The sequence below is a fragment of the Heterobasidion irregulare genome (genome assembly GCF_000320585.1).
Source record: "Heterobasidion irregulare TC 32-1 unplaced genomic scaffold scaffold_11, whole genome shotgun sequence".
Taxonomy (NCBI): Eukaryota; Fungi; Basidiomycota; class Agaricomycetes; order Russulales; family Bondarzewiaceae; genus Heterobasidion; species Heterobasidion irregulare.
This window is the reverse complement of record NW_009258207.1, coordinates 798,666-817,898: the sequence shown is the minus strand read 5'-3', so window position 1 is coordinate 817,898 and position 19,233 is coordinate 798,666. Positions and strand designations below refer to the sequence as shown.

The following is a 19,233-nucleotide window of genomic DNA, read 5'->3' as shown; positions in this document are numbered from 1 at the left end:
CGCCGCAACGTCGATCAGGTTTCCAGCGTGAGGGCAACACATTGCTGTAATCAACGTTCCACACTTGCTCTCCCAACCGGTCACGGAAGCACCGGATTGAGGCCTTGGAGGCAAGACGGTAGCCCGATACCGTGCGTTTACAACAGTGCGCACCAAGCAACAAACAGCGGTATATATAGGATTAAAGCAAGAACGAGATTATCAACACCCGTTCATAATATAAGGCTATACGCCCCTCCCCCACTCCGAGTGTCTATGGATGGATATCCCAGCCACTAAAATCATGATGTCTTGGCCTTCTTCCCCTTCTCGCCCAAGCGCTCTACCTCTGCCTCGGCACGCACGCCCTCGGCCTCGGCCTCCTTCACCATGCGCTCCTCGACCTCCTTCATTTGCTGGACCGACAGGCCCTTCGCGCGGGCCTCCTTCATGGCGGCCTGCATGCGGGAGCGGTAGGCGAGGTACTTGTCGTCCGTGCCGAGCACGCGATCCCACCACCGGAAGGATGTCGAGAAGTTGTTCACGAAGGCCATGTGGTGGAAGTCGTGGTGCTCTGCGCCGGACCAGAAGGGCACGATATGCTGGAGAGACCAGGGGAAGTCTACGCGTGGATACGGTTCGATTAGTAAGCTGCCAGATGCACATACGGATGAAGCGACGCACCATAGCCGCTGTGCGCGTCGACAGCCTGGAAGAGGCGGAGCGTGATCCAGATGTAGACGGTGAGGATATGCAGGTTGCGCGTGAAGAAGCAGTAGAGTAAGGGTCCTGCAATGGTGCCGGTGCCAAGGATCATGACCTCCGCAGGGTGCGCATACTCAGCGGCCAGACCGAACGGCGCTGAGTACTTGTGATGGATCTTGTGAATGTGCTTGTAGAGCATCGGCGTGTGGAGGAGCTGATGGGCTACAGGTTGACAAATTCAATGGTGAGTCATGGTAAGCATAACGAGGAAAAGTCAGTGAAAGAGCACATGCTTACCGAAATAGTGGAACATGTCCTCGAAGAAGAAAAAGAACGCCAGCTGGGGGAGCATGACCTTCCAATGCGGGAAAGGCACCTGCCAAGTGCTCATGCCAAGGATCTCAGCGACAGGATGGAACAGGAAGATCTGCCCAAAAGTCAGCTGTATGAAAACCTCAAAGCAAAGGGGAAAATGTGCTCACTGTGGGAGCTTCAATCGTGAAGTGGGAGAACAGGACGAGCTTGGTGCATTCCCACTGTTCAGCGATGGTGGGAATTTTGGCAGGCTGCAACTTCCACTTGCGGAAATACGGGATGGAGTCGATGATCATCCATGGGACGCAGCGGCCGAAGTACACAATCTTTAGAGCAAGAAAACATTAGTCCTCAGGGTTCGAACGATATATGCCAGCAACAAAGACAAACTTCGTGAAGCAGGAAGCTGGCAAGACCAGTCGCGATGATGGGGTTACCAATCCACAGATACCACGCCGCCCACTGCTGCTCGAACCAGTTCAACGACGCAAAGTCGGTGCCCGCGCCCGCATACAGCTGGGCACTCGTTATATGCGCGGCGCTCTGCGCGATGGTCGCGTTCAAAGACATGGTTGCCCAACCAGAAGAGAAATTTTGACAAGACAAGAGGGAGGGGGGTGGGGAACGACGGGGCGGAGGGGGGTATATATAAGAGGAGCGGGTGTGCTCGAGGAGAAAGTGGTCTGCTTTTTGGACGGGCAAATTTGAGAGTGGCGTGACCGCGCTTCTTTTTCCCAATCCGTGACGTGGTCGCGCCACCGCATCCGACCGACAACTCCATCCCGCTCCAGCCTCGTCCAGAACGACCCTCTCGTCGTCGACGCCCACGACGCGGCCGGCCAGCCCTCGGTCTTTCGTGTCGGCAAACCGGTCCTCGCTGTAGATCTCATGTTTATTTTTCAACAGCTTCCACTGCACTCCATTTGACTCGCGGACACAACGCTTGACTCCCATAGACATAATCGTATTCTACCATACAGCATATCTGCCGCCAACTCCTATGCGCTCACGCCTTCAGGCCCTCCAACCACGCCAACAACTCGCCGTTCAACTCCTCTGCATGCGATACCATGAACCAATGGTCGCCGTCGAATTCTCTGATTGTCACCGGACCCTTTGCGAGCCGCTGGAGGACTGCCTTGCCAAACATGGGTAGGCAAATCTCATCCTTGAGCGCCGCGCCGAAGAAGACCGGGTGATGAATCTCGTACGAAGACAGCGGCGCCTCTGCGCAGCATTGTTGTAAGTCTGGAGCATGTCACGGCGCAGAGTAAGAGGAAACACGCACGCTTATCGTCCTCGGCCGCAAGACCTTCTGTGTTTACCCTGTACCAGCAGAGCGGGCCCGCGAGGCCGCCCTCGAGTAAAGTCTTTCTGTAGTGTTCTTTGAACTGTCCGCGCAGATGGCCCCCTCAGGAGTCAGCATAGTGTAAAGAAAGCAAAGCCGTCCAGTGTGCATACCTCGGGCCTGACGTAGGCTGGAGCAGGACTCTGCTTGTTGCCCTCGATCCACGCCTTGGTCGCACCTATCGTAGTGACGTTCTCTCTCCACAACTCCGGCGGGCTCGGGAAGAAGAGGGAGAAGAACGAGTCAAACTGTATTCTCGCTTATCAGCGAAGCTGCCCGGATCACACTCGAGAGCCAGGGGATCCACAACGAGGGACTCACGTTCTGCTCGATTTTCTTATCCGCACCCTCCTCAGTGAAGAAGTCCCAGTACGCGAAGATATCGCGCCCGACCAGCTGCCGGATCGCTGCGGCCTGTGCGGCGGGGTTGTGCACAGGGTTTGGGGGCGCGTAGCACACGGCCAAGAACCCGAACGCGATGAACCGATCGGGGTGGTAATTCGCCAGGCGCGACGTCGGACGGGCTCCCCTTTTGATTACATCGATCAACATCCAAATCATCGGTCATCAGCATACCAACATGGCGAGAGACGTGTGGGACGCACCAGTCATGCCCGACCGCGATCGCCTTCTGTACGCTCTCGTTGTCCATGATATCCACGATGTCCCTCGCGAGCCCGCTCCCGACGTACGCCTTCGGATCCGTCGGCTTGTCCGTGCCGGCGTATCCCAGCATGTCAGGGATGATCAAGCCGTACCCGCGAGCTTTGAAGAACGTAGCCTGTGAGGTCCAGTCCCACGACGACGACGGGAATCCATGCATGAAGACGAGCGTGGGTTTTTCAGGCTGGGCGGCGGAGAAGTAGTAGTTGTAGGTGAACCCGCGGGTCGTGATGTATTTCTTGTAGGAAGCAACGTCCATTGTGTGAGGCGGGTCGAGTGGTGAGTTGAGTGATTGCTGGCTTGGAGCGAGTGCCTTTAAGTATTGTCAGGATGGCAGCTACTTATACCGGGAAGAATCAGAGGGGATCTTTGTGAAGTCAAGTAGCATTTGATCAATCGATCAGCCTTTCGATCCGATCGCAATCGTCACGGTGCACTCTGGCTCCAGTGTCTGGAAATGTCCGTTCGAGGACTGTTCGAGATTGTCGACAGAGCTCAGATTTCCTGTTGGAAATGCAACTCCGTGTCTGCTCCTTGCTCTGATGTCCGCTCGAGCTCGGAGTCGATGACACCAATCATTGTAGACACATTGGGGCCATCGTCGGCCGGCTTCCTCTCGCAGTCGTGCTTCCTTTGTAAAGCCGCCTGCATCGCGATATTTGACCGTGTAATACCACAGCACATGAGCGGTGAAATAATATACATTTACGTTGGTCAGTCCGGAGCTACATCGTCTTTTACACTCCATCGGCTAGAAGTACTCACAACTTCAGCCCATCCAGCCACGCCAAAAGCTCACGATTTACCTCCTCCATATGGGACAGCAGGATCCAATGATCCCCGTCGAACTCATGGATCGTGGTTGGGCCCTTCGCATATTTCTTCAGCGTCTCCTTGCCGAAAATGGGCAGGCAGACCATGTCCTTGAGCGCAGCGCCGAAGAACACGGGTTGCTGGATGTCGTATGATGGCTTCGGGACGACTGCAGGGGGAGGTACGTATCAATCACCCTGGAAGCCGAACGGGAGCAAAAGGGAGGATGGGGGAAGTACGTACGCTTGTCGTCTTCGGCTGTGAAACCTTCTGTGTTCGCTCTGTACCAGCAGATCGGGGCTGCTAAGCCTCCGTCGAGCAAGGTTCGTCTGTAATGCTCTTTGTACTGTGCGTCCAGACGCTCCACATCAGGACGGACTGATATTCATATCGACGTAAAGCTGAAATCATACCTCGGGCTTCATGTAATCTGGGGCCGGGCTCTGCTTGTCGGCCTCGATCCACGCTTTGGTAGCGCCGCTCGCACAGAGGTGGTCGATCCAAAGCTCCGGTGGATTCGGGAAGATCAAGGAAAAAAACGAATCAAACTGCAATACAACATCCACGTCGATATCCTGTGCTGCCGGTACAGATGGAATGGAAGTCGTACATACATTATTCTCGATCTTTTTGTCCGCACCTTCCTCAGTAAAGAACTTCTGATATGCGAACACGTCGCGCCCGACGAGCTCTCGGATTGCTTCGGCCTGTATAGCGGGGTCGACGATGGGGTTCGGGGAGAGGTAGCCCACCGCAAAGAACGCGAATGCGATGAAGCGGTCAGAATAGTAGTTCGCGAGGCGCGAAGCGGTAAGACAGCCCCTGGCGGCGCGAATGCATGGCGATGCCGACCAGATGGGATGGGTATGCGATCGGATCCGATGAGAACGCGTATCTGAGGCTACTTCTGTAGGCGCAGAATAAGACGCCTCGACGCACCAATCATGCCCGATCGCGATGGCCTTCTGTATACCTTCGCGGTCCATGATGTCGATGATGTCTCGGGCCAGTCCGCTCCCGATGTATGCTTCTGGGTCCGTCGGCTTGTCGGTCCCAGCGTACCCCAACATATCGGGGACGATCAGACCATACCCGCGCGGTTGGAAGAACGTCGCTTGTTGAAACCAGTCCCACGATGAGGAGGGGAACCCGTGCATGAAGATGAGCGTTGGTTTCCCCGACTGTGCGGAAGTGAAGAAGTAATTGTAGCTGAACCCGCGGGTCGTAGTGTGCTTTTTGTAGAAAGCGATATCCATTTTCTGGGTTAGAGCAAGAGGCGTGTTGGTAAGTCGATGTTTGTTCGCTGGTGGGTCGTGGAAGAACTTCGAACTTGGTTTATCGTGAAGGCCCTTATATAGGCTTGCGACTGTAGAACTCACTTATCACGAACGGATACTCCCAGGAAAGTGATTCGGCCAACATTTTATTGACCTTGATCTAATCGAAATGGTCATATGTACTGTGAAATGAGTTCTCGATCACCCTTCAGTAACCTTGACTCACGTTCTCAATGGGATTGTCCTCGTCCGAGATGTCAAAACACAATGGTCTGTTCGAGGCTTGACCAGATCGAGGAGCGTGTTGACTTGTGGTCCTAAGAGAGAAGGGTTGGGGTACTTTATCTGTGGGGGGCTAGAGAGATCTTGGAAAAATCGAGCTCAATCGGGACCAACTCACTCACTATGGAAAACGATTTAGTCATCTGTGGTCGACCCCACTCCCCCGGTATGATCACCTCGGGAGGTATATAAACACTTGCAATTGCTACCCGCTCCTCGGTGTGACCGCCTCGGTACTTGATAAGCATCGCGGCCCATGACCTGAAGGATGCCTTATGTGTGTTAGCTTCTATCCGGATGACTTATGCACACGCCGCGTCCCGGCCTGGGATTCAAAGCCTAACCTATCATAAAACATTGAATTCGACTTCCTATCCCTCCACACGTACAGAGATTTGTCTTCAGCAAAAAGTCACATCATGTTGTTACATCTTACGTTCCTTCGCAGAGCGCCTAAATACTATGCTCTTCCAACCACGCCGACAGCTCGCGGTTTATTTCGTCCGCATGGGAGAGCACAATCCAGTGGTCGCCATCAAACTCGCGGATCGTCACCGGCCCCTTCGCAGCCGCCTGCACCGTCGCCTTGCCGATCACAGGCAGGGCAATCATGTCCTTGAGCGCTGCGCCGAAGAACGCAGGCTGTTGAAAACCATACGAAGATAGAGGAATGACTGTATAATGAGGTGTTTGAATCGCGACTGGCTGAGAAGGAAGTATCATAGCACGTACGCTTGTCGTCTTCGGACGTAAAACCTCCTGTAATCGCTTTGTACCAGCAGAGGGGGGCTGCAAGGCCTCCTTCGAGCAGCAATTTCTTATAATGTTCTTTATCCTTTTGCAAAGAAAATAAGTCAAACCGAGTCTAAAGGCACGTGGATGGGACACATAGTGCCTACCTCAGGCTTTATGTAGGCAGGGGCGGGGCTCTGCTTGTTGCCTTCGACCCACGCCTTGGCCCCGCCGATCACAGTGACATGGTCTTTCCAGAGCTCCGGTGGGTTTGGGAAGAAGAGGGAGAAGAAAGAGTCAAACTGCAAGATGAGCGTGAGCATTTCGTGTTCTCAGATCGACTAGTCTCAGGAAGGAGGGAGAGATCGTGCCCTGCTTCTTCACAGTATGGAACGAAAGAGGAAAAGTAGCGAAGAAGACATACGTTCTTCTCGATCGTCTTGTCCGCGCCCTCCTCAGAAAAGAACTCCCAGTACGCGAAGAGGTCGCGTCCGGCGAGCTCGCGTGTCTTGGCGGCCTGAGCAGCAGGGTCGAAGACAGGGTTGGGGGGGATGTATCCCACGGCAAAGAACGCAAACGCGAGGAAGCGATCGTTGTAATAGTTTGCGAGGCGTGAAGCGGGGATGCATCCCCTGAAGATCGATAAGATCAGATCCAGAGCAAGCGTGCGTACAAGTAGCAGCACTCGCACCAATCGTGTCCGATCGCGACTGCTTTCTCCACACCTTCGTGGTCCATGATGTCCACAATGTCCTTTGCAAGCCCGCTCCCCACGTACACCTTCGGATCCGTCGGCTTGTCCGTGCCAGCGTACCCAAGCATGTCTGGAACGATCAAGCCGTACCCACGGGCCTTGAAGAATATAGCTTCCTGGGTCCAGTCCCAAGACGACGATGGGAATCCATGCAGGAAGATGAGCGTCGACTTGCCTGGCTGTGCGGCAGCGAAAAAGTAGTTGTAGCTGAACCCACGCGTTGTCGTGTGTTTCTTGTACAAAGCGGCGTCCATAGTGATGCGGTCAATTTTCCGGTTGGTGGGAGGGATCGTTTGGATGCAAGCACTTGGCTGTACTTGTGCAAGATTATTTATATGATGTCGAACTTCAGAAGATCCCTGAAACGCATAATTTGATGCCTCCATCATCAACCCGGCATCCCGAAGTGACCTTCATCTTACAGAGATGAGCGCTAGTAGTTGTCATTGAGCAGCGATGCCGATGGCTGTCGTCATTCAGCCATAGCCAGCCATTTGCATGACTGAGCAAGTTCAAAGCAAAACTGGGTACGGATATTTGATGTCATCACGCATCATAGCTCCCTTAATTTGAATGAAACCGAATCAGCTGTGCGCAGAGCTGAGATGATTACTACATCGTGCAAAAGGGTGATTGCATGTGTGTTTCATTGACATCACACGATGTACCTTCCCCGCATTTAATGGTCAACATCGAATTCGCGTACCGTCATGGGGCCCTCTGCGCGCTGCTTGAGCACCCCATCACCATGAACAGGCAAATCATCATTTTCAGCGTAGGTAGTCTGCGGGATGACTGGTCGGGCCGTGGACGTCAGTGCGAGTTTGCCCAGGCGAGACTACGGTCCAGTCCCACGACGATAGCAGGAGGACGAGCAGAGGCTTGCTGGACTGGACTACGGGAGATTAATATTACTCACGATGCTCGCGAGTCATGAGGTGTCTCTCGAAAGGTGTGGCTTCTGTGGCAAAGATGGGGTGAAACACCTTCTTCTGTCCGTGCTCAACAGGTCTTTTAGCACTATGTAGGAGCTCGGCGGTCAAACTTTAAGACAAAGAATGTACAAGAGATCAGTTACTGTCGAGAAACAAGGATGTATGATTCCACTTCGTCTGCGTCCACTCACCTGTTTGTGCTCGTACAGGAGAAGTGGGCGACACATCCTATTGAATATTCGGAAACCGATGCGAAACCGATATGATGGGTCTAAAGGGTATGGCGCCCAGACAGCTCAAACTAACCCGGCCGCAATTATCACGTTCGACCATGGTATGGCAGCAGAAAATTACTTTGAAAAAGAGCCAAGCGTATAGTTAGTATTGAAACATAAGGCCAACGTCTCCGCAGAAAGGAAACTTTCAAACACGCCTTTGAGTCAAGAAGGCTCCTTCCTGTGAGTGTAACTACTCGCACGACCATTGACAAGGAAGGGCAGGCCTTTCAACAACACCACATACAGCATCGTGTTTTGCCTGCTGTTTCGTTTATGATGTGGATGGGAAAAGCCGCTTAGCTAAATTTCCATATGCTCCTCCATAGAGTTCGGGAATTAGTAGATTGTGTTGATCTGCGTACCTCGATGGTCAATATCGACCAAATGTATGTCAAGATCCGATGGCTCTACAAGAGGTTGCCGAGGGTGACGTTTTGAATTTTGTGAAGGCTCCCGTCAGAAGGAGGTATGTTCTATAACGCTTACCTGTGCTGAATCAGCCACAAATTTCGCAACCCACAGCGACAGTGATAGCTGAACGAGTCATTGTCTCTTGAGTCATGCGATCTGTAGCGTGAAGGTCAAGACTCAACCACTCAAGGCTGGCACTGGGAGTAAGTTTGCTACGCGCTGACTAATCCTAACCGACTTGCCTTCTGACCGGCGACCCCCGCGACTGTGTCGCCCGGGAGGTCTGGCAGGATTCGGCGGATTGCAGACTTCGGTGACCCATCGAAGACCGATCGGGGTACACGCTCGCTGTATGCCCCCACGTCGACAAGTCCGAGGCCAAAATAGCTCTACCCCAAGGGATTCAGCCAATGGTATGTCAAATAGAACATACTTTACTGCGGTGCTTATTCACGACTGTTCATAATTGTAGCTCATGACCGAATGTTGTACCCTGCTGAGCCTGTTGTTTTACAAGTAAGGCAATGTTGATTCTCGAAGGCGCAGAATCCATCTCTAGGCGCTTCGATTTGGCTATTCCAGTATCACTAATGACATAGGGAGCCGGGTTTGTCTCCCGGAGGTATAATCACCTGCGTCCGATCTACTTAAATCCACTCATATCGAGATCCCAGACTCATCTCAATTCTTTACCGTCATCGACACCATGGACGCGTCACTCTTCAAAAAACATATCACCCAGCGTGGGTTCACCTACAATTACTTCCGTGTTTCTGCCGAAGCGGGAAAACCGACGCTTGTACTCCTGCATGGGTTCCCCTCGTCGTCTTGGGATTGGCATTACCAGGTGGATTTCTTCAAACCGCGAGGCTATGGACTCGTCGTTCCGGATATGCTTGGCTATGCGGGCACCGACAAGCCGACGGATGCAAAGTTCTACATCGGAAGCGGGCTAGCGCAGGATATTGTCGATATCTTGGACAAGGAGGATGTGCAGAAATCCGTTTTGATTGGGCATGACTGGTATTCGTTGAATGCTGCTTTTTTGTTTTTGTTTGAGCTTAACAATACTTGTTGCGCGATATAGGGGAAGCCGCGTGGTCTCACGTCTGGCAAACAACCACCCTGACCGATTCACGGCCATCGGCTTCCTCGCGCTCGCATACCTCCCTCCCAATCCAGTCCACGATCCTGCGGCACAGTCAGCCAGAATCAAACAACTCGTTGGCCGCGACCTATTTGGATACTGGGATTATCTCGCAGAAGAGGGTGCTGATAAAATGATCAAAAAAAATGTGCATATTCTTCCTTTTCCTTGTCGACAAAGAACGCAGCTAATTCTGCACTTCTTATTTTTCGCCCTTTCAGTTCAACTCCTTCCTCAGCATATTCTTCTCCGGTTCTGGAGAGATCGCTCTCAAGAATCTCTGTCCGCCCGGCGCGCTGAAAGAATGGATAGAAGCTAACAACCAAGGGCCGATTGCCCCATTTCTCACAGTAGAGGCAAGCTGATGTCATTTCCCAGTTCTCACGTTCTGTCTAATCCACTCGTTATTGTCTTGTAGGACCAAGAGCATTACCGCCAGACGCTCCTAGGCGGAGGACTTGCTTCCCCCGTAGCTTGGTACAAAATACAGACAACGGCCGGTAGCATTCGTGCTGAAGATGACAAACGTATGTTTAATGCTAATGATCGTCAGTATGCACTGAGAATCCGCTTCGCCAGTCGTTCCCAAAGAGGCGTATGACATACAGCAACCTGTTTTTTTCGGCGCCGCACTCAGGGACATTGTCTGCCTCCCGGCATTGGGAAATGCGCTACTCAAACAATATGCGAAGGGACCGCTCACCGTGAAGGAGTTCGATGCAGGTCATTGGGTCCTTTTGTCCCATCCGAAGGAGGTCAACGAGGCATTGTTAGAGTGGATCGAAGGACTCCAAATATGAAATGGGTCATAGACGTGTGAGTGTACGAAAGTTAACTGTAGCTGATGACACTCGTCATCGTGCCACGATGTTGTCGAAGTCTTTCGACTCAACATTGAACGTAGAGGATGCACCTAGAAGTTCTCTGAACAATCTCGCTGCTCGTATTCCGTGTGCACCTATGGGGTTCCGTAATATATGATAATTTAAAACGTCTCAAGAAACTCGATCTGCCGTGCTGCAGAGTCTCAGATTCCTCAATGTCAAACTGACGCAGACTGGCCTAGCGCAGTGCTGGAGCCTGTCTTCAACTAAGTATCGCGGAGCTCAAATTATGGCATTCGCCGAGCAACCCAAACTGGGACCGGAGAATCTTCGAACCAGCGCCTCCAACTCCCGAGTCCACCCCACAACCATCCCGCTTCGCCACACGCACCTTCATGTCCATGGGTTTACTCGGGGTTCAATGGACATCAAATGAGGTGGTGAGAATTCATCCACGTGAGACCACGCTGGGTCGTGGGAGATTCTCGAAGGTGAGTCGTGAATATGATCAGCGGAACGGACACAGACATCCAAATTTTCTCCATTTCTCGCTCTCCCAATATTTCTTGTAGCTCGTACCCCGTCACTGAAAACTATGACTGGTCAGATGTCTCGCGCTGCATTTATCTTTGGTATACTAGCTGCGGCTGTTGTGCCAGCGCATTCAGCTTCAACCCAGAAGATCTTGAAGGCGGCATTCATATCTTCGCTGTACGTCGCGATCCGCCTTGGCACAAGATACTATACACCTTGTTCTTACTTTTAATGCACTCATTGCACTCAATGGCTTAGAATTGACTCTGAAGCGGCTTGGAGCGCAGCCGCAATCTCGAAAGTCGCTGCTAACGGTGGGCGAATCCACATTTTGAATCAGCCGATTCTCAATTTTCGTCAGACATGAATGCTCCGACAAATAATGCAGTGCTGAAAGCTGTTGCTTCCGGTATGTTTTTTGGAATTCATCATGAATATCAATGAACTTCATCTGCCGTGTATAGTTCAGGCTGGAAACGGTCAGACATTCTCCAACGTACTCATCGACACAGGCAGCGCCATCCTTTGGCTAGGCGGGGAAACGCCATATGAACCAGGCTCAAACACACAAGCGTATGTTGTAAAACCTACATGTTTGATTTCGTTGCGCGTCTAATACATGTCGACGGTAGGATGAACGAAACCTTTAGTATTGGATATGGTGCAGGCGGTGCATCAGGCACTGCATACATGGATAAAGTTACCGTTGGCGCTGCCGTCGCAAACTCACAGATCATTGGTGCGGCCAATCACACAACTGGTTTCAAACTCGTCAAGCCCATCGATGGAATCCGTAAGTATTGGTTTCCTTTTGTTGAGTCCAAGCAGAAATCATCAGGCTAAAATTGTGTTCAAGTTGGCCTAGGCCCGTCAGGCTCAAACTCTGGCGAGGTGTCTGGACACGACGCGACACCCACTTTTGTGGAAAGCCTTCTGTCAGAGGGTAGCATTGACGCTGCGATGTTCGGTATCTATGTCAATGGGTTGGATGCTGCCAGCGGCACCCAGATCGGCCAGGGTGAGATTACCTTTGGTGGGATTGACGACAATCGAATTAGCGGTAGGTCACTCTTGCAGTCAAAGGGTAATAGTCGAATCAATTTGGCCCATAGGCGAGATTGTGTGGTTACCTCAGAACGAGCCTGTGAACTTCCATTGGGAATTCAATGTGCATCCAACTCTCCCAAATGACTAGGCTTCTAAGTAACCCCTTGTTTTGCGCAGGTTTCCAGCTTCAGCTTTGGAGACACAGTTTTAGTCAACGATACCGAGCCAGGGCGGACTGACACTGGTGTACTCGAGATTGGCCTCCCTTCGTACGTTTTTCGCATCTCCCGTGGCATCACCTCATAACTCATGACCCACAGTGATGCCTTCTTCTCTATCCTTCACTCTTTCCCCGGCGCCGGCCTAGTCCCGAACGGAACCCTCGATGGTTACCTCACCTTCCCTCTGAATGCATCGGCATCCTCCCTGCCTTCGATGACGTTTGGCCTTGGAGACCAGACATTCGATATCCCAGCTTCACAATACCTCATCCCGACCGGATTATATGACGCGCTGGGACTAGATGCCACCAAGGCCTTGTACACCTGGGTAACGAGTGCAGGTTTTGGCACGTTTATGTTTGGACAGAAGTGGTTGGAGAGCGTGTACACTGGGTATGACATGACTGGACATCATAAGTCTTGTCTGGATTATGCATGGATCGTTGGCTAAGCATTCTTCAGGTGTCGGGTTCGCGCATCTTGCCTAATCAATAGATATGATCATGATTTCGACTAGCTTAACAAGCTCTAGACGTTTCGGTAGCATTTCCACACATCTCCATACCTCGCATTCTGACTCTAGCACCTATGGACTTTCGTGTTACTGAGTATTTAACATACCTTGACACTGTTACTTCCCTTTGCATATAGCCACTGTTACTTTGCATATAGCCATCTTACAGTACGGACTCTGATCCTCGTGCATTTCTTTTCTTGCTACCTGCCACGCTCATTGAATCTGGATTATTCAGTGAACCAGCGCGCCCCCTCATTGTAATGGTTTTTCTATTGTAATTCTCATCGATCATTTCGACAATGACTGACCAGCCACGATTACTGGATATGAGGAAGGTACCACAAAGACCCTTGTCCGCACGAACGAAACTGACTGGACTAAAAATTCACACGAGCGAACATACGAGGTGAACAAGCTGTTTCAAAAGATACGGCCAAGCAATGGAGCAAGTTTAGTTTGCTTTTCTTCATCCGTGCCTTCAACTGGGAGCCGAAATGCGCTCAAGAGGCGATCCAGACTCGGAGCTGGCATTCAACGTCAAGAATGAGTACTATGTCAGTAGCGGAAGATCAGGTATACCGGGTAAATTGCAGAATGCTACGAATGTCGGAGGAAAGTCACCCTCTTGATATGGGGGGCAACCTGGGCGAGGAGGGATCGCACGCAGGGGACCGTCGTTTGCCTGTCGCGCGTTCATGACGCGGAGCATACTACATTGAGACCTGTAGACTTGATTCAGACCTGCGTGGCATGATTGAAATGGGCGAACGCACTCGTAACCCAGATCCCGTTGGTTTTCCTCGACTTCTCTTTCGAGAGTTTCGATACGCGTATGGAGGAGATTGACCTGTATATCTGTTGGTCACCAACACTGATAATGTAACTGCACGAAGACTTATGAACGCGAGAATTTCCTGAAGAAGGATGTCTTAGTGTACTGCGGGATTGTTCGGAAAGAGGGCAGCATTCTGGGAGGGAATCGCTGGTACTTGTTGATCATTTGGGTGCACAATGCTTGCACAGTCAGGATTGGTGGTTTGGGCACGTTCAGCCATGTTGTTCATGAGGGACAGTTGAGGTCTGAGAGGATCCGCTATAAAAGGTGGCATCCCAACTTTCCTACGGACTCAATCTGAACTGACGGCGAAACGATAGAGTGAATACAAAACCAGTCGACGTATGAGTTACATATCGCTCGCCACACCATACGTCATGCGCCGCAGATCTCAAGCGAGTGTAGATGGCAACATCCCTCCGTCCGCTGACACGATCTTCGATTCGGATACGTGTTTTGTTGCAAAAGGCAAGGCTATCAGAACGAAGTGACTCTGAAGGACGCGTGTCCGAACACTTAGTACATACCTTGTTCGTCATGTAAGAATTGGTGACGAGCAATTCGACAACGGCTGCTATCTCTTCAGGTTGGCCAAAGCGGCCCATCGGGATCAAATCCTTGCCACAACAGAAGTAAACGACGCGTAGTTAAGAGAAATGTGACAAGGAAAAATGGACATCACAAACCAGATGCGCAGTCGTAGGTGCTTTGAACATCTCAGTGTTTGTGATGAGCGCAGGTGCTACAGCATTGCATGTCTAAGGAGAATCAAGACGAGCCAATTGTTAGTCACCTTGGTTCTAGATGCGCAAGACAGTGTCAGATTCTTCAAGCTCTACATACCACACCAGTTCTGCAGTATTGGTTGGCGATCCAGTGCATGATTCCATGAAGGGCGGACTTCGACGAGGCATAATGCGGGCCGATAACACCACCCGTCGCTATAAGTAATCGTGATGAGAATTTGTACTAAGCGATGTGTAGATTGTGCATCACCCGCAGCGATGCTAGAGCAAAATATAACACGCCCCCAGGCTTGTTCTACCATGAAGGGGAGGCATAATTGCGATAACTAGAAAGTGTCAGCGATCACTCTTCTCTCCATGGAAAGAATAACACATGATTTTGCAAAGTCATTCACGGCGGCAACTTACCAAGAAAGCGGAGGCGGTATTCGACCTCCACACCTTCTCGAACTCTTCCACCGTCACATCCTGAATCTTTCCCTTGATCCCAACTATCGTCCCAGTTGCTGCAGCATTGCAGTACAAGATGTCTGGACTCCCAAGCGTCTCCACGATTTGCTTGTGCATCCTCCGCACAGCATCATAGTCGCCGAGATCTGCTTGAAATGCGGCGGCCTTGATGGAAGGGTTATTAGCGAGGATCTCGGAGACAAGGGCATCGGCTTTGGCTTGGGAAGAGAAATAGTGGACTGCGATGGACACGCCGCGGGAGGCGAGGAGACGGGTGGTCGCTTGGCCGATACCACCGCTATGAGTTGACGAGCGAAGGTAAGTCGGGAGTGAAGTTATGACAGAGGACAAATAGGGTGGAGAGAGCCCAATTCACGAGCAGGGACTCACGTTGCACCGGTTATGAGGGCAAGCTTGCCCTGCAGAATCGTCGGAGTGTACGTACCAGGAGAGGTGAGCTTCGACATTCTGGGTTTCGGTGAATGGTCAGTAGAAGTGTTAGTCGAAGAGAGTAGCTGAGTTAAGGGGCAGTCGTTATTCTGAGACTTATCAGTGTGAGAGCACTCTGTGCACACAGTGCCTCGGTCAGCTGCCCGGCCGTCCCAGCTACTTACAAGTACTTCCTTCTGCACGACTGCTATTCTGCTGAAAGATCGCTCACGCAGAATGGCCACCTGATAACGAAACGTCCATGTGGCCGGAATATTTCTAGATGCTGCCACAGTGCAGCATGCATGTCACATATGTTGTGTGCAGAAGGAGAATTGTTGTCGTTGCGTGCAAGAGCACTGCAGGCAGCTGATTCAATCGACTTGGGCGCTCATTTCAAAAACGCCGCCGACGGTCAGCAGTGCCAAAATCCCTCTTTCTCCGACCATCAACATCGACACCGTCATCGTCGACAATGATACATTACGATTTCCCTCTTGTCCCCTTTCTCTTCGCAACCGCGCTCTCCGTGAATGGTCTCCGAAAACGCTCGCTCTCACCTTCTGGCGCAGCAGCGGCCTTCCTGACGGGCATTTCTATGCTCTCTATGCCTTTACGCACTCCAGGCATATCACTCATCGTGTTCTACCTGATCGGATCGAGCGCGACGCGCGCGGGTAAGAAGGAGAAGGCGTTGTTGGAGGACGGACACGACAAAGCAGGGGCAGGGTATCGGAACGGGATGCAAGTTTTCTCAAATTCCGCGAGTGCGCTAGTGGCTGCTTTGCTCTGGGGTGCTCTGCACGCCCCAGGATTTCCTGCTGCTAGACAGGTTTCTAGAGCGCTCGGCGCACATCTGGTAAATTATACACCAGACGCGTGGTGTCCACTTGATGCAAGCGCAAATCAAGGATGGAGCCGTGCTCTGCTTATGATCGTTCTAGGGTGCGTTTTTGTTCATTTGGAACGGAGCCATATGTGCAGCTCCCCCTGTTCTGAGCATTCGAATTCACTATTCGCCGTCTCGGCCTCTTCATAACAATGCTGATTTTTCTACTCACCCATTCCCACTTTGGACTACGCCCAACGTCTCATTAGTTTTCTTGTAAGCTCACGAAGTCTTACTCCAGACACTTTGCTTGCTGCCTTGGTGACACGCTCGCCTCCGAACTCGGTATCCTCTCCAAAACACCTCCGATTCTCCTCACCACCCTCTCCCGCGTTCCACCGGGAACGAACGGCGGCTTGTCTCTGCTCGGCACTGTCGCGTCCATCTCAGGCGGCGCGGCGATGGGTCTGACGATGTTCGCGACGCTCGTGGCAGAAAATTCCAGCTGCAGAGAACAAACTGCCAGCCTGTTCTGGCAGCTGTTACTTCTGGGCGCAGGCGCGGGCGGGTTTGGATCGTTGGTGAGTATCTCTGGATGTAATCACTACGTGGCGCTTATGAATGCTTTGGGATCATGGCCGGCATGCACGTTCGGTGCCGTCTTTTGATGATCACAATTCGCACGTCCAACAGCTCGATTCATTGCTCGGTGCCACCCTTCAGCGCACGCAATATTCCAACACGACAAAGCGCATCTTGACTGACACCTCGGCTGTCCCGGACAGTAAAGCGGACATCAAGGTCGTCAGCGGGTTCGATATCCTGACCAACAACCAAGTACGCGTCCTGTCGGTCCCGCTTTCGGGTTTGTTGACGTCTGACGTACCTCGTTCTAGGTCAACTTGGTTTCGTCGACTCTGACGGCGCTCGCTCTCGGATATGTGGCCTGATGGGTCGACTCTGAGTCCGCGGGATTCATAATCCGTAGCCTCCCTCGATATACCACTTTATCCCCTCTTTCCATACCCGACACCTCGCATCCCGCTGCATCCGATGCTCCAAGACCCCCACTCCACCACTCACTCAACCTTCAACAGGACTGCACCGAAAATCGCGCATTGTACAAGCATATCACAGCACATGTATCGTCCGAGGGCTATATTTTCTTCCGCAGCGATTTATCGCTGCATGTTATGACCATGGCAAGGGGGCGGAGAGTTCATGGGTTATCATCGTGTTTGTTATCTCCTGTCGTGCCCTGTTTTGTTTGCTGTACATCATTGTAATTGTATTCTGATAATAGACGCATTATCGCCCTCCAGCTTTGAGCGTATGTTCAGCGCTTAGCCGTCACCAAGACCTGACTCGGTATGGTCAAAAGGATGCCTATTGCGGACGAGTGCGGATCCTCACGAGAAGAAACGCGTGGAACATTCAAACGTCCTACAGGGTATATTCCAAGCGCTGAACAAAAATGCAACCATAAAAAATTATTGAACTTATGTATACCGTTATCAAATCCCCTTCCCAAGCATGCCGGAAATGCTGACGGCTCTGGCCCAACTGTGTGATAACGACGCTCAAAGTCTGAAAGCACCGTCGCGCGCAGATCGGCAGCGCATAAAGACTGCTACTGGCGACTAGACCCAGATGCAGGCGGGGCATGAAGCAGGCCCACGCACACGTTGACCCAGCCGTCCGCGCCCGCCATACAGGCGCCAAGCCACGCCATCTCTGCTTCTGGGGGCGCGAGGACGCCTTGGATGAGCGTGTACGCAAGGTTCCGGGGCACGGGCGCCGATGGCGATGGAATGGGGAAAAGGAGAGGCAGGCGCTGGGAGAGGAATTCAGCGAGAGTGTTTGGGGAACCTGCGAAGAGAAGGGAGGTAAGTATCGGGATCAACATGACGCAAGCGGCACCGAAATTTGGAAGAAATCTGAGTTAATGCGCGATCTGTGCAACGAAAGCACCATAAAAGAGCCACGGAGAAGTTCAGACGAATATTGTCCTTGGTCGCCGGTAGTATATCTGACAGCCCGATGGAAGAAGACTCACCATCTTCGAGTAAAGGAGGAACGATGTCCTGCATGACGGGTCCATCGGGCAAATAGACCCTGACTGGCACGCTGCGAACGCTATATGCCCCGTCGCGGTCGGGGGTTCCTTGAGGGTCAGCTGATGGTGGGCGAGTATGCATGGATGCAGAAGAAGGGGCTGTAGGAGGGGAGTGTGGACGGGCAGGCGCGGTTGTGGGTGTGACTTTGGATGCTACGCGCCAATAATCATCGAAATTATCTGAAACACGCAGATCAGTCGCAACGAGATCAGCGATGCGAGGAGTATATTACGTGATAGCCAGAAATTCTAAGTAGAGGCGATGGGGACAGGTGAAACTACAGACTCACGATCTTTGATGCCCTCCCAGATGCCGTCTTGTTCCGCCTTGCGCAGGCCAGTCATACGTTTGGTGCTACCCCATCTCAGGAAGTCGGCCTCCTTAAGCTGACCCATGAACGCCTGTTTGCATGCCTCGGGGCTGGGCGCCAGCAGGAGCTTGTCGGTGGGAGGTGAGGCGAGGTGAAGGATGAGACGGAGGGGTACGGACTGCACATGGGCGGATGTGGACGCTGTGGGACGGATAGAAGAGAGAATGATATGATTGTCGTAGATGAGGCCAATCGACCAGTGCCTATACACATGATCGAAGTGACCACGAGGAAGTCAAAGATGAGCCATCGGCGTCGGATGGGTCAAACGACAGACCATTTCAGCAAACCTCCGCCTTCACTCTCAAACCACCAATCCTCCTCCTTCAGTAACTTAGCCGCCTCCTCGTCGAACACGATATCCATCAAAAATCTCTTGATCTCGGGCACAAGGAGAGGAAGATATGAGACGCGAGGCGCCTGGATAAAGTAACATTCTAAGCCGCGGTTGCTATTGGCAGGAAGCTCCTTGGAATCGACGCGAATTTCGAGAGGAACAGTTCCCTCCCATGTCAATCTTCGAAATAGCGTGGTCGATGCTGGGGATGAAAATGCTGAAGGTGAATGGTGACGGCCTCCGTACATCGTTGCGGCGTGCTCTTCTGAGGGAGGTTCACGGCGACTGCCTCACTTGTGACCCTAACCCTGAAGCGTACCTACATCTGCTGTTCTCGG

The 19,233-nt window shown here is 52.1% G+C and overlaps 10 protein-coding genes across 10 annotated transcripts; 3 read left to right on the top strand and 7 right to left on the bottom strand.

The window, feature by feature from the left end:
- Nucleotides 1-66: 66 nt before the first annotated feature.
- smo1 (C4-methyl sterol oxidase 1) lies at nucleotides 67-1,606 on the bottom strand. Its single transcript, XM_009553159.1, has 5 exons — nucleotides 1,390-1,606; nucleotides 1,167-1,325; nucleotides 982-1,111; nucleotides 664-906; nucleotides 67-601 (listed from the first exon to the last, which is right to left on the bottom strand). The coding sequence occupies exons 1-5, from the start codon at nucleotides 1,567-1,569 to the stop codon at nucleotides 282-284; spliced, it is 1,032 nt and encodes a 343-aa protein (XP_009551454.1). The 5' UTR covers nucleotides 1,570-1,606; the 3' UTR covers nucleotides 67-281.
- Nucleotides 1,607-1,921: 315 nt separating this feature from the next.
- On the bottom strand, nucleotides 1,922-3,330 carry HETIRDRAFT_156749 (Esterase/Lipase). The gene is made up of 5 exons (XM_009553158.1): nucleotides 2,953-3,330; nucleotides 2,669-2,876; nucleotides 2,461-2,595; nucleotides 2,288-2,390; nucleotides 1,922-2,226 (listed from the first exon to the last, which is right to left on the bottom strand). Exons 1-5 carry the CDS (start codon nucleotides 3,267-3,269, stop codon nucleotides 2,006-2,008), a joined length of 984 nt encoding a protein of 327 aa, XP_009551453.1. The 5' UTR covers nucleotides 3,270-3,330; the 3' UTR covers nucleotides 1,922-2,005.
- A 364-nt stretch (nucleotides 3,331-3,694) lies between these two features.
- Nucleotides 3,695-5,166, bottom strand: HETIRDRAFT_148090 (epoxide hydrolase). Its single transcript, XM_009553157.1, has 5 exons — nucleotides 4,763-5,166; nucleotides 4,438-4,645; nucleotides 4,237-4,371; nucleotides 4,067-4,169; nucleotides 3,695-3,992 (listed from the first exon to the last, which is right to left on the bottom strand). Exons 1-5 carry the CDS (start codon nucleotides 5,077-5,079, stop codon nucleotides 3,772-3,774), a joined length of 984 nt encoding a protein of 327 aa, XP_009551452.1. The 5' UTR covers nucleotides 5,080-5,166; the 3' UTR covers nucleotides 3,695-3,771.
- Nucleotides 5,167-5,681: 515 nt separating this feature from the next.
- Nucleotides 5,682-7,159, bottom strand: HETIRDRAFT_156748 (Esterase/Lipase). The gene is made up of 5 exons (XM_009553156.1): nucleotides 6,806-7,159; nucleotides 6,539-6,746; nucleotides 6,282-6,416; nucleotides 6,115-6,217; nucleotides 5,682-6,056 (listed from the first exon to the last, which is right to left on the bottom strand). Exons 1-5 carry the CDS (start codon nucleotides 7,120-7,122, stop codon nucleotides 5,836-5,838), a joined length of 984 nt encoding a protein of 327 aa, XP_009551451.1. The 5' UTR covers nucleotides 7,123-7,159; the 3' UTR covers nucleotides 5,682-5,835.
- A 2,039-nt stretch (nucleotides 7,160-9,198) lies between these two features.
- On the top strand, nucleotides 9,199-10,439 carry HETIRDRAFT_174637 (epoxide hydrolase; the record flags this gene model as incomplete). Its single annotated transcript, XM_009553155.1, has 5 exons — nucleotides 9,199-9,515; nucleotides 9,580-9,787; nucleotides 9,861-9,995; nucleotides 10,058-10,166; nucleotides 10,219-10,439. The coding sequence occupies 5 exons, from the start codon at nucleotides 9,199-9,201 to the stop codon at nucleotides 10,437-10,439; spliced, it is 990 nt and encodes a 329-aa protein (XP_009551450.1).
- A 631-nt stretch (nucleotides 10,440-11,070) lies between these two features.
- HETIRDRAFT_106005 (aspartic peptidase) lies at nucleotides 11,071-12,716 on the top strand (the record flags this gene model as incomplete). The annotated part of the gene is made up of 9 exons (XM_009553154.1): nucleotides 11,071-11,174; nucleotides 11,256-11,311; nucleotides 11,359-11,406; nucleotides 11,462-11,570; nucleotides 11,630-11,790; nucleotides 11,863-12,057; nucleotides 12,110-12,165; nucleotides 12,222-12,313; nucleotides 12,365-12,716. 9 exons carry the CDS (start codon nucleotides 11,071-11,073, stop codon nucleotides 12,714-12,716), a joined length of 1,173 nt encoding a protein of 390 aa, XP_009551449.1.
- Nucleotides 12,717-13,202: 486 nt separating this feature from the next.
- On the bottom strand, nucleotides 13,203-13,632 carry HETIRDRAFT_329115 (uncharacterized protein; the record flags this gene model as incomplete). Its single annotated transcript, XM_009553153.1, has 3 exons — nucleotides 13,203-13,306; nucleotides 13,362-13,511; nucleotides 13,563-13,632. Coding segments are annotated over 3 exons (324 nt in total), but the record flags the coding sequence as incomplete, so codon positions are not given.
- A 509-nt stretch (nucleotides 13,633-14,141) lies between these two features.
- HETIRDRAFT_389594 (uncharacterized protein) lies at nucleotides 14,142-15,562 on the bottom strand (the record flags this gene model as incomplete). The annotated part of the gene is made up of 6 exons (XM_009553152.1): nucleotides 15,204-15,562; nucleotides 14,772-15,111; nucleotides 14,614-14,689; nucleotides 14,461-14,558; nucleotides 14,304-14,375; nucleotides 14,142-14,234 (listed from the first exon to the last, which is right to left on the bottom strand). Coding segments are annotated over exons 1-6 (756 nt in total), but the record flags the coding sequence as incomplete, so codon positions are not given.
- A 129-nt stretch (nucleotides 15,563-15,691) lies between these two features.
- On the top strand, nucleotides 15,692-17,021 carry HETIRDRAFT_460821 (uncharacterized protein; the record flags this gene model as incomplete). The annotated part of the gene is made up of 4 exons (XM_009553151.1): nucleotides 15,692-16,187; nucleotides 16,373-16,652; nucleotides 16,765-16,908; nucleotides 16,968-17,021. The coding sequence occupies exons 1-4, from the start codon at nucleotides 15,718-15,720 to the stop codon at nucleotides 17,019-17,021; spliced, it is 948 nt and encodes a 315-aa protein (XP_009551446.1). The 5' UTR covers nucleotides 15,692-15,717.
- Nucleotides 17,022-17,737: 716 nt separating this feature from the next.
- Nucleotides 17,738-19,092, bottom strand: HETIRDRAFT_24237 (uncharacterized protein; the record flags this gene model as incomplete). The annotated part of the gene is made up of 4 exons (XM_009552844.1): nucleotides 17,738-17,940; nucleotides 18,128-18,367; nucleotides 18,478-18,761; nucleotides 18,836-19,092. Coding segments are annotated over 4 exons (984 nt in total), but the record flags the coding sequence as incomplete, so codon positions are not given.
- Between the last annotated feature and the right edge of the window lie 141 nt (nucleotides 19,093-19,233).